Source organism: Ostrinia furnacalis, unplaced genomic scaffold (assembly GCF_004193835.3).
Source record: "Ostrinia furnacalis isolate ACB-3 unplaced genomic scaffold, ASM419383v2 OfSCF7532, whole genome shotgun sequence".
Classification (NCBI taxonomy): domain Eukaryota; kingdom Metazoa; phylum Arthropoda; class Insecta; order Lepidoptera; family Crambidae; genus Ostrinia; species Ostrinia furnacalis.
In genome coordinates, this window is record NW_021137771.1 from 829,150 (window position 1) to 842,137 (window position 12,988).

At 35.2% G+C, this 12,988-nt stretch overlaps 1 protein-coding gene across 1 annotated transcript in view; it reads right to left on the minus strand.

The window, feature by feature from the left end:
• The window catches only part of LOC114365032 (uncharacterized), a 147,864-nt gene that overhangs the window by 28,939 nt on the left and 105,937 nt on the right, over positions 1 to 12,988 (minus strand). Inside the window, exons 3-6 of the mRNA XM_028321454.1 lie at positions 10,100 to 10,162; positions 8,393 to 8,529; positions 2,832 to 3,037; positions 1,934 to 2,062 (exon numbers count right to left, since the gene is read on the minus strand). Coding sequence (XP_028177255.1) covers positions 1,934 to 2,062; positions 2,832 to 3,037; positions 8,393 to 8,529; positions 10,100 to 10,162 — 535 coding nt within the window. The remainder of the gene's footprint in view (positions 1 to 1,933; positions 2,063 to 2,831; positions 3,038 to 8,392; positions 8,530 to 10,099; positions 10,163 to 12,988) is intronic.

The window sequence follows — 12,988 nt, forward strand, 5'->3', positions numbered from 1 at the left end:
AGTTTTTTATTCATTGTTAAAATAACCAATAGATAAGTTTGACAGATGTCAAATGACAAGTGGTTAAATATCAGAAAAAAATGTTTTTCGAACAATGGTTAACTTGACTTTTAGTACATTTTTTAACTTAAGTTAACATTTTGTTAATATTTAACCATTAGTAGCAAAATTTAACAATTAGTTATTTTAACTATGAATCAAAAAACTGGGCCTAAGCCACTTTAATAAATTCAAATACAATGTTGAAATTATTTTCTTTCTTCATCCTCTTTCTTTCTTTCTAAATAATAGTTTGCTACATTTCAAGCGAAGGAAAGAAAGAGTTAAAGGGATAAAGTTCAGCTTGGAATAAAATAATCAACCGGAGGCGTCCAAAATACGTACGGCACATAATGAATGAGATTTCAGCCGTTGCACCGAGCTGTTCGAAACTAATCCAGTATCCAACACAGAGTTTGAGAGTAAATATCGGAATATTGACTTATTCAACAGTTAGCCATTTTTGATTCAAATGAAAGCCTTTCCAAGAACTGTAATAATTATGGTTTTAATAATATTGTTTTGATTTGTTCGACATTGATACGTGTTTTGCTTATGAATAATAACTTTGTTTTCGGATCCACGCCCACCTGAGACTCCCGTTGACGTTTCTTATTTGTTAATGATTTATAAAAATAACAGACCCATGTTTATATTGTTTCGAAATTGCTTTTTCATTCAACGTTGATTGTTACTTTGAAATCTACTCAGTGTAACAAAGTGTGTAAACTGACGTCACAATTTCGTTGACGACGTTATCCCTGTGCCATCAATTTGGTTGCCATAACAACAGTCCGGGCAAATATCAGTGTAGTGACGTCATCACACGTTAAATGCTTTTAATTATTTTCTCGGTCTACATACCTACTATTACAGTACAACGTTAGCAAAAATGTTTACTCTCTCAGAACAGGAAAATGGTGGAACATTGTTTTTTTTTATCTTAAGAGATTAGCTCCAGTGTCGCATATTGTATGTATTAATTGGGATTATGATAATATTTCTACCCCTGGCGTCAGTGTTTATTAGAGAAAGAAATAATAATTGGTTTTATGATAAAAAGATTGAAACAATGAAAATAGAATTATTGGTTCAATGTCCTATTAAAACATTTTTAGACCGTCTGTCCCACGATCAGTTGATTTTTGGACACAAATGTGAGGAATGCTTTTATCTTTTACGCGAAAAAATTCGGATCATGTTCTTTTAAGAAGCGAGCCCTCACTATTTTCACGAATTAGGGTGCGGTAAGTTGAAATTCCCAGAAAATGTTTTTAGCTAAAATGTTGTCCGAAGTTGCGGCTTCGGCCACGTTTGGCAAAAAAAAAGACATCGGTGAAAGAAACCTCTTGCTATGTTCAATTTGTCGAAGTTGTAACCAATTATGTGAAAGATTCTTACCAGGGCCTAAAAATTAACGAACTAATAGTATCTAGAAATCTTAAAATATACAGTCAATATAAGTAATCTTAGTTAGATGGGAATATCATTAACAAGAGATTAACTTCAGTGGTTGCAAAAAGATTTTGAAAAACGTTATAACACATCAATGCTTCTCGTTTGGTAGTTGCCGCGAATTCTGCTTTGAAAAACTTTTTTCACCCGAAGTTTGTAACAATACCCGACTAATTGGCGTTAGCTTTAGCTTTGGCCAAACATCGACGGCGGTTGGTCAGTACTTAAAATAGCTTATAGATCGTTTCATCCACGAAGACGCGCCCCACCATTCTTTCGCTAATGTTTGAGTGTTATCGGTACATGTTAAATTATCCATGAGTGCACACGCACACTACAATAATGACGCTCGGATTGCTCAGATCAAACTCCCCGCACCCCGCGCTTCCCTTGACGAAAAATTGGTGTGGCGCGTCTTCGTGGATGAAACGATATATACCTGAGCGTCTCTGAAGTGACGAGCTGCGGCTCGATGGCAGGCGGCGGCGGCCTGCCGCTATTGAACAGTTGCTGCACCGCCGAATTGGTTTTTGGCGTGTTGATCGTAAGGATAAGCGGCGTTTCCAATCTAAAAAGAAAAATTGTCTTTAATCCCTTCCATATAAGTACCACTTTTATTTGATCAGTAAATCAGTATAAGAGGTTCTATTGTGAATTAACATAAATGAGTATTTTACATAAAATTTCGCGAAAACAGTTTGCGTATGCTGCTCGTGCCTCGTACGCTTTTACTTTATAGGGTATTGTCATTGTCATATTGATGGCACGCCGTATAGAGGATAGATAAAAGGCATTGTTACATCTTAAGCCTCAAGCCTCATATTTCCCACAACACTAAGTAGAAGTGAAATATTTAACGCTGGAGCAGCTTTTGTCGGGAGTTTTTTAATTTCCGTGCTCAATTTTGAGGGCTTCGTTAAAGTTGATAGTGTTGATACTCAGAAAGTATTGCTTTTCACAATAGAAAGCTTAATAAATTACGATGTCCTTCTAAGTTTTAGCCAACTTTAATGATAAATTAATCGAAGTGACAAATGCTAAGCCCTGCCTAAAATTACAAACTTACACGATTGATTTTGAGCTTTTCAGTAAAGGTATTATTTAACTCCTTATCTATTAATAAAGTTTATGCGTGGGTTGAATACTTTAGTTAACGCGACGTTTAGTGTGGAAATCTTGTTTTAACATTTGATTGACACGGCTGTACTCGTAACTATCTATTAGTAAGGGGTATACAATTCATATCCTGCGTGCATATCCCTTATTGCTAGTGTTAGGAACCAATTAGGTAAGCTGCAATATCGTAACGCGCGTTGAATTTAGCTTTAAATCCGTACCTGTGTGCTGTATTAGTGCTGTAGTCCTTTTGCGTGCTGGTTTCGTTGTCCGTTGTCTGTGGCGGTTCTGGTTCGGTCTTGGGCGCTGGTGTTTGGACTGGGCCCTCCTCTGAAGGCTCCTGGCGTTCGACGAAGCGCACCGAGCGCGGAGTGACGGAACCATCTTCGTCGCTGGCCGTGGTCGTCGAACGCTGGTCGTCATTCTGCTTGAAATACATTACTCGTTAATACCCTTGATTGCTTTTCACAAAAAATCTCACTTGTCACGCTTACCCAAATGCGATGCTAAAAACGATTGTAGACTTACTTGGTGTCGTACTTTACAATCACTTAATGGCATTGGGTAAACCCACTGAGTCTTTAACTTATCAACTAATTTTAACAGTTAAGAAGACAATAGCCCAAAGCTTAACGTGTCAGCATTGCCGATTAACGATTCTAGTGTCACTACGTAGTTCGATCCCGTCGACCGCTGGACTATAAAATTGTGGTGGAACCACTCCTAACACTTGCTAGCAAATATCTTGATCACTTGAATAAAATACGCATTTTTAAATGCATTCGAACTGAAATTGTAGGTACTACACTCAAGAGCAAAAATATGGAATCACCCTATTTGTTTCGAGCATTACATAAACTAAATGACTAATAGAAGACAAATAAAAATGGTACCGTTTTAAAAGTAATGTTATAAACTTTAAATTGACACCACAGATACATACATAGTCATCCAGTTCTTAATATCGCTCGGTACAAAACACAAGGGGGTAATTCCATACTTTTGCTCGTAAGTATAGTTTCTTTCTTTCTTACTTAGATAGATACATACCTACATTAGACGGTAACAAGATCAGTGAACGAAAGTGAAAGCATTTTAACTTTTTTGACCTCAAATACTTCAGGTCTCCCCAGTTGGTGGGTGTTTTGGGTAATGCCTACAGCCTACTCAACCTCGCGGGCTCAGCGCCTAATAAAGGGGGTGGGTATACGTGACCCACCTTATAACTTAAATTTTGCTGTATTTAGTAACTTAAATTCTTGTTTTTTTACACACGGTTGATAACAGGGTTTTGGGACGTGTGACCGCGTTGAGTTCAGGTTTTGACATTTAGTACTCGCTAAGGCTAAACCGCTGCCCTATTTTAGGCTCTACTCTGGCTAGACTTTTTGACTAGTTACTATTGCAATATCTAGATTCAGACGGGAATAAATAAAATCTAAGATCGATCAACTGCAACTGAGCTCACCTAGTTTTCGCGAGCAAAATCTAGATTCAAACTTTAGCTCTACGTTAACATCTAGGTTAACATTTATTTACGACGATAGTAGATTACTACCTGACAATGCTCAAATAAAAATAACTACAGCACCACAAAATAATTAACGCAAAAAGATATTTAAAACAAGATTGATTCATCACTCATCACTCTTGATAGGTTCCAATCGAATCCACTATAATTGTGCCATTTCGTTGATTGCAGTTGGTAAAACCTTTTCAATTTTCGAGAGTTAAACCTGAACTGGATTTGTTAGAGCACTGCGAAATGTAAATAATGTTTTAAATTTTATTACCTCCGGGAACTGGTAATTTTGTTTTTGCAGAAAAACAATAATGTAACCTTAGATTAATAAAACCTAGATAGATAGTCAGTGCACGAAAGGTGAGGCAGATTTTAGTGAGCCAGAATGGCTTACTCGTAAACGTCACATGAACTGTCAAAGTGAAAAATTGGTAAACACGTCCGACGACTTTTAATTAATTAAGACGGTTTGTGCTGTGAACGGGTGTCTAAATACATCAGAAAACCTAAAGAAAGTGACCAGTGTTACATTTCATAAGTAAGTACTACGATTCGACGCGTATTTTGCTTGAATTTGGCTTTCAAAAATTAAATACGGGAATGATACCAGTAACAAGAAAATTTATTTCCCAATTGTTCGCCGTACAAATACACTTCCTTTTTTATGAAATCGAGACTTTTCAGTCGATTTATCTTATTGTAATTAGGTAGGTACTTTGAATTCAATAAATAAGTAAGTACATGATGCGTTTTGTTTTTGTTAGTTATAAAATAATTAAAAACGTATTAAAAATTTCCCTACTTTCGGGAAAATCGTCTTCACTGTCTACACTCCCCAACAAAATTGACACTAATGACATAAGATTTTTGCCTCACTCTTGACGAAGCGTTTGTATGAAGACTATCCATCTAGGTTTTATTAATCTAAGAATGTAACTAAATGGACTGAAAATACCCTTGTTCTTTTCAGGTCAAACCTTGTGAAGTTTTAATAATATTTATGTGTAATTGTTTTCTTTGTAAATTATGAAACGGACAATCGTTATTTTATTGTTTATTTCAATAATAGACTTTGTACGCGTGAAAACAGTTTGAATAATATTTCCCATTTTTGCAACGTTTTTATTCTTTACTGCTTCTCCCCTGTTGACTGTAGAGTGATATTATGAAGCCTAACGTAATCCTTGATAAATGGGCTATCCATAACAAAAAGAATTTTTAAAATCGGACCAGTAGTTCCTGAGATTAGCGTGTAAACTACTACAATTTTCATACAGTCATTTTTTCGTCCCATACTGAAATTTTATCTCTATTTAATGGTCTGTAAGCCAATATAGGTCTCATTAGTGGTGGACATTTGGACCACTTTTGGTCATTGTCCTTTATAATTTATGTATGGATTTAGTCGGTATTTTCCTACATAATTTTCTTTTTATGTTTTTCTAATGTAAACAGACGTATCCGTAAAGTGAAACGTACGAAAAAATTTTACACACTTATGGTAATATACATAATTTGACATCCAGTAGTGTGTTTCACACATTAGAAGTCATAGTGGTGATAGTACATTTCATTGCGAATATTTATTGATAATAAATATCGCCATATTATTGAAGCGTTCGCGCACCGTTGCATTCTCGCAATCGCCTAGGGCACGGGAGGGCAAGCTCGAAATAGCGTGCAACACAATAATAGCCCATTTCAAGGACATCGCTACGCGCGGGGGGCGCGCGGCGAGGCGGGGGCCGCAGTTCAGTCTGCAGCCTGCCGCCGGGGGGAGTGCACGCGTCTGCAGCGCAAAATGCACGGAACTTTCTCGCCGAACGTGTCGAATATTACGCTGCGATTGGTTCTACGATTTTCTGCCTGGTGAACTATTTTGCTATATTATTTAAGCTGTTTCTTTGGCGTTTGAGTGGGAATGTGTAGTTAAGTTTAATTTCGCTTTTATTTATAGCTAAAATAGTCATTTTTCGCCATTTTTATTGTATTTAGATCAATGCGCTCCAAGTTAAATAGTTATTTCAGATTCACACTGATACATGGCACCCAATCATCGGTAGAAGAAATGTACCTTATCCCATCAAAAACAATACTTGTCAAAAAAACCAAGTCTCGCAACTCAGTTGTTCTACGGTAAAAAGTTGTGAGATCCATGTAATACCAAGTCCAGGCCAGGAAATCTTTAACGTTTTACATAAATATATTGACTTGGCCATGACAAAATTAAGTAACTTTGACCCGTTATAATTCTTAAACTACTAGTTCAAATTGAATGAAATTTTAAATATACCGTGTCTTTACAATGCCTGCATAGCTAATGAAAATTCAGCCTTCTAGTTTTATCCACAACGAAGTTACAGGCGGTCGAAAATGGCCTGAATTGCTTCGAGAAAAGGATGGTACGGCCGTGCCGCTTTTTTGCTCGACTTGGTGGGGGCACTGCCGTGCCCCCAGATAACGTCTGCATTTTCCACTACGGTGGAATTAGTTGGATCAAAAACCTATGGAACCACCGATCAAACGACTGGACTTCAGACGCGATCCTGGATATAAAAGATGGATTATGATGGCTACGACCTATTTACGTATTCGCTACACGATTTTTTTACTTAGATAGACGACAATCAAACTGACGGCGTATCTTCTGAAGCATGGGACCTTATTCCTTGTTCGGACATTTTCAAGATTAACTCAAGCCTGCATGTCTTAGCGAAACACTGGAAACTCGTGCTGACATCCTTCGATTCAATAATTCAACTCTCTTTTACGTATGATTGTAACATTCGTTTTTAATCAAATATATTTTACTTTTTTACATATTTCGTGTCTTTATTAACATACATTCTATTCAATTTACCTCACTTTTGCCTCTTTCTTTAAGATAAGTAGTCATAGTGGTTATGAAGACATCCTCATATAATAGATATTGGTCACCAGATGGAGTTGAAACCAACTTCAACTTCAAATATTTTTGACTCTATCTCGCAACGCCACCATTTGTTAACCACAGGTCCTTGGTAAGAAAACTCTTAGATACTAATTAGAGAGTACCAAAATAACTTAAAATAATTTGCGTAAAGCCAAAGAGGGTATTACAATCAATATAGGCTCACGGTTAGCAGAAAAGGCTTGATTCGGGCGAAAATGTAGATGCTACAAATTGACAGTTTGTTTTATTCCTTTGAAGATTTATGTTTTCTACATCAAAGTGCCTAGTATATTGAAGAAAATGTAAAGGGCACACATCTGCAATCTATCAAAGAAACCTTTCTTAGAAAATCCATCGACATTAATAGCAGCAGTGAGTTTCCATTCAAGAGGAAATGCTTTGTAGTATGGCTTATCAAAGGGTTATTTAACTAAAGGTTATTCAAATTTATGTATGCGAGTCATTTCTACTAGTATCTTAATATGTAAGTCTAGATATTAGCACGTCACTACCTTGTTTAATATAGGTACCACGCAATATTGTATACCCATTCTTATAAGATACACCATACAAGAATGCATGGTAAATTCAGTGAACTGCTCCTGAATCGAATGTACCTACTACTACTATTTCTATTTTTTATATTAACCGGCAGACAGTGGTGACTGAGTTTGTTGCGGCGCTTCGTCTCAGCACTTGCCAAATGTTGGTCTCAAAGCGCTGGTAGGGTAAAAAGATTATGAGACATGTAGAGGCTCCTTAAGAGCAAAATGACGATTTGTAAGAACTATTTATTAGTCCAAACAAATAAAGAAATTTTGATTTGACTTTGACTTTGAAACCTTTATTCGAATTCATTCTAGTGTATCAAATAATAAAACGTTTTATATTGCGGAACAATTATTGCTTTTAGTGTAGAAATCATCCAAGTCTACCGGTAGGTCTTGTAGCTAATCCTGAATTTCTTTTATTTGTTATTAAAAAATTAAGCTTCGTTGTTACTTCACCAAAAAGTATATAAAATTGACATTGTCTCCGACGTCTCTCGAAATTTAAACTTACGTTGGCAAATTGGTCTGGGCAGCTTTGATTCGGAGGTTTTTATGCAGCGCCCCTTTAGTGCAAGAACGCTACCGCTAGACAGTTTCGAAATGCAGCAGAAATGCACTATTCACGAAGGTTGATTTCCAGGTGAAGGTTGATCTATTTGTATGCCGACAAGGCTGACCACGGCTTGAACACATCTTTTATTTGTACATCATTCGCCCTACCTGTGTTTCACAAATAAACTATTCGAATTGAATTTGAGTTGAAGGTGAAATAATTACCTGTTCGTTAGGTTCCTTGTCGTTATCCAGTGATTTCCATAGCCTGCCCCCCTTGAGGATGCCGCCCCGTCGCTGACGCATGGGCGAGCTCTCCGCCGACAGCCGACCTTCGTTCTCAGCAGTGTCACTTTCCTCGCCTGCAAATTGACATTAGATTGTAACGAGCTCCACAAATGATACCAATTTAAGTTTACTCAAGGCAGATTTGTTTACGATTTGATTACGAGTTTCAACATTAACATTTATTTATTAAAGACGCAAAGATTTCACAAATTGTATAGCACGTAAACTTATGGGCTAAATTGTAACCTAACAACATGCATCCTATAAAGTATAAGTAAATGATGAATGTTACAACAAAACTTCAAAAAATCAGTTCACATTTTACTGAAAATAAAGATGTTTATTAATATATTTTAGTTTATGTGACATGAGAGTGAGAAAAGTGAAAATTTGTCTTATTAGGGACCTATAATAATGTGTAAAATATGTTTACTAGTAAAAGTCTCCTCTAACCATTAATTAATTTGTCAAATAGTAACGTCATTTAGGCATTAGATAACTATAGAAAACAGTAAACAATGTCCCTAGTTAATTAGACTAACTAAACCCTGATGCAAGTCTAGCCCGGATCACTAATTTGGTTCGGCATCCGGCGAAATCCTCACGTAATCCGATAAAAAAACCGTCACGTCAGCGCTTTATCCGTTTCTGTTTCGTTTTTGTGGACGACACTAGGAATTAGCCGGTGAATTAAAATAGATGCATTGGCGCAGGCAGGTGTCAGCCGTAGTTCTCTCGCGAAATTTTAGAGAGCGGATTAAAAAAGTGGGCTTTGTTGAAATGACATTTGCGTGACTGGCAGTATTCGTTGGTGAATTATTCAGCAAAGATTACCTATGAGTAAAAATAATACAAAACTACTATTTTTTAAAACGCTGAAATGCCAAACAACTAGGTATTTAATGTATGCAAATATGAGTATCAAATTACGTAAGTGGCAAAAACTGAAATGTATATTAAATTTTTTATTCGAGACGAAAACTAATATAATATTCGTAGGTCACAAAATTCACATTTACGAATACAATATTCAAATATTGCGATATTAATGATAAAATGACTAACATTTAGTTTATAAATAGAACTTTAGCTAGCGTAATCCTTGGATTAAGTTAGAATTACTTAGTAAATCATTCGATATTAATGAGAAAATGACTAACTTTTAGTTTATAAATAGAACTTTAGCTAGCGTAAGCCTTGGATTAACAAGTTGGAATTACTTAGTAAATCATTCAAGATATTCTAAATCACTTAAATTAATAGTCATTTGTTATATTAAATGAGCAGCCACAAAGCTATCGCGTTAGCAAATCGTGTAAACAGGATTAGCTGAAGAGCTTATGTTGCCAATGAAACTTTGTCCTGAAGACGCGATCGATTTAGTACCTCTAGCACGAAAAACGTATCGAATTTTGTCGAATATTCAAACGATTCGAGGACGAAAGGTAGGGTGGTAGGGTAAAAAGATTATGAGACATGTAGAGGTTCCCTATGAGCAAAATATTTGTCGATTTGTAAGTACTGTTTAAATAGTCTATGCAAATAAAGAAAAGTTGACTTTGACTTTGAAAGTATTTCGTGCTAGAGGTACTGTCGGCGGTAATCCGCAAAGCACTCGTGGTGCGAATGGAAGGGTTTACTCACTCGTCTGCGGGGCTGTTGACAACTCGGTCTGAGCCTCTTCCAGGCACAGATCTGGAGGGCATTCTGCAACAAACAAAACGTTTCTTTAGAATATTTACTACAACACAGAAAAGCACCAATAAAACTCGGGACTTTCTCGAGAAACGGGACTCTTACAGCGAAAAATCGTCGCGTGATTCTCAACACAAAACTACCTTTTGAAAAACGAGCTAAAGGCATTTGAAAATGCAATGAAAAATGTTAAAGTTCTATGAAATGAAACCATCGAAAAAATTATGACTTAATAGAAATGCAAATTATCCTACACAAACTTAAATTAACTTGAAACTTTTTTACTTCAAGATGAAGGAGAACGGATAAAGGTGATCTGGTATAAAGTTGCGTCATAGGGCTACGATTTGATAGGTTTTAATACCAAGTTTAAAATAATCCTTTCAGTAGTAGGTATGGAATGAATGTATGGAAGCTGAACAAATTGAATATTCGGATAGATCTAGTTTATTCTGTAACCTATTATTGATACCGTTTAAAGAGCTTGTGAAGCACTTGTCAGGACCAGTAACAAGTTTTTCGATAAATCTTGTATAGTTTAGACATAATCGAGTCAGATCACTTATCGTTTCCACCCTGTAGGATGCTTAATTCTTCGGTACTTTTTCTCTTAGTTATTTTCACTCAACTACATGTACAATAATACAAAATCTTATCATGTTATCAAGTAAAATTTTACTGAACATCTTTAAAACCTATGTTTGTGTAAGACTTTCAGTACCCTACTATTGAAAACAATATTTATAAACTTACATATATGCCTACGTAAATCGACTTATTCATTAAATATAGCTATAATGTTTGATATTTAATAACGATTGAATGCGTAATTCGAGACGTTTTTCGTCGAACTGATTATTAACCGCATTTTCAGTAGTATTTAATTGTGGTATTCAGCTTAATTTACAAGCATCGATAATAATCGTTCAACGCTTGAAATGATTTTCGTCATTAATAAATAATTTATTGCACAGAAACTGTTTCAAACAGTTTTATTGCATTAATACCCAATTAAATTTTAATGAAGATTTTAGGTACGTAAACGAATAGTACCTAAGTAGCTATTTGTAAATATTAACTTCTGAATCGATCTACCTCCTAAACCTTAAATACATAAAATGAGTTCCTAAGTCTTCATAAAAAAATTCAAGATAACAATTACATCATCAAGATAAAAGTATCTGAATGGAGTTATTACTATTGTGGACATTCAAAGGACCTCGTTGAGAATGCCGTGGAGAGTTTCGGTTGATTTCAAAGGAAGATTACACAATTATCTACAATTTAGTTGCTCGTTTGACAATCGCAAACTTGAACATTCAAATTAACGATGGGCGTCAAACTATCTAGAAGTTACAGACGACGGGGCAGATGGAGACAACGTTTTGAAAAGTATTATTATACGGTTTGCATATAGGAGATCTATCGTGACTGATTTTCTTTTTAAAATGGATTGAGAAGTCGTAACAGCGATATTAGTAGCATGTACTACTTTGATGAATACAATATTTATTATTTGTCTCGGGAATCCAACTTCACCTAAATGTTTTGTATAAAATTAACATTTCAAAAAACTTATAATTAAAGAGAATCCATCTTATGGTCCGGGGGTTTGAGTGTTTCACTTGGGCTTGGATTAAGTGATAATGTAAAAATAACTGGTTTGCAGGGTGTCTGTCGAGTTTCAATAATTGAAGATTTTTCTTTGAGTTAAGGTACCTATGATTTTGACTTTTCTTTATTTCCTTCAAGATATGTTTAGTTAATCTTAGTAGGTGTTTACTCGTACTTTATCTTTTGGGTCAAATCAACTTGTCATTGTCATCTTATTATCATTGTTAATTTAGTTATTTATTGATAAATTCAATATACGTTTGTATCAATTATACTAACAGTTAGTCACACGAGAGATTCAGTCATCTTTTGACATACCTACCTATTATGTATGCATAAATCAACGTTGCGGTACATAATTCATTTAGCTAGCATGTACTATTATTCATGTTTACTGTGTAGGTACATTATGTAACAACATCATTTGCACGGCAATCAGACTTATGTTCTGTTAGTTCATCAAAATAAATCAAATCAATGATTACGAAACTACATTTAGTTACTTTTAAAAACTCTTTTATAACATTTGACTATAAATATAAATATATTTGACTATAAATATAAATACAGTTATACACACTATATTCACGTTAATATAATGAATTTATTTATGAATATCGCAAACAGTTATCGTTTTACAAATTTTCCTGATACTGAAATATGTACCTGCAACCATCCGATAAAATAGCCCTTCAGGATTTCGGCTTAAATACAACTTTATTGTAAACTAGCTGACCCGGCGAACTTCGTACCGCCTTAGCGTAGAGATTTTCTTAATATTTTTTTCCGTAAGAACCATCCTTGGACTTCCACAAACATTTAAAAAAAAGAATTATCGAAATCGGTTCAGCCGTTCACACGTGATGCCGTGACAACGCGAAACGGGTTTCATTTTTATATATATAGATATATTATGTTTACACACATATGTTGCCACAGTCAAAGCCACTGTTGCGTGAAATGGTTTAACAAAATCGATTTTTAGTTTATTAATTTGGGTGTTTATTTACAGTTTGATAAATACTAGATTAAGTTCATGATATTGATTAAAATTCTCGGTACAAAGTGTCATTCCAGTTAACTCTGCAAACACGCTGACTGTACACAAAATGTAGCATGAGCAAATTTTATTTGGCTTTGACATTAAAATCGCCCAATGTTTTTCGTTTTTTGTCAAAAATGTAGCTTGATAATTAAATTCAGCAGCATACCAATCAATAAACT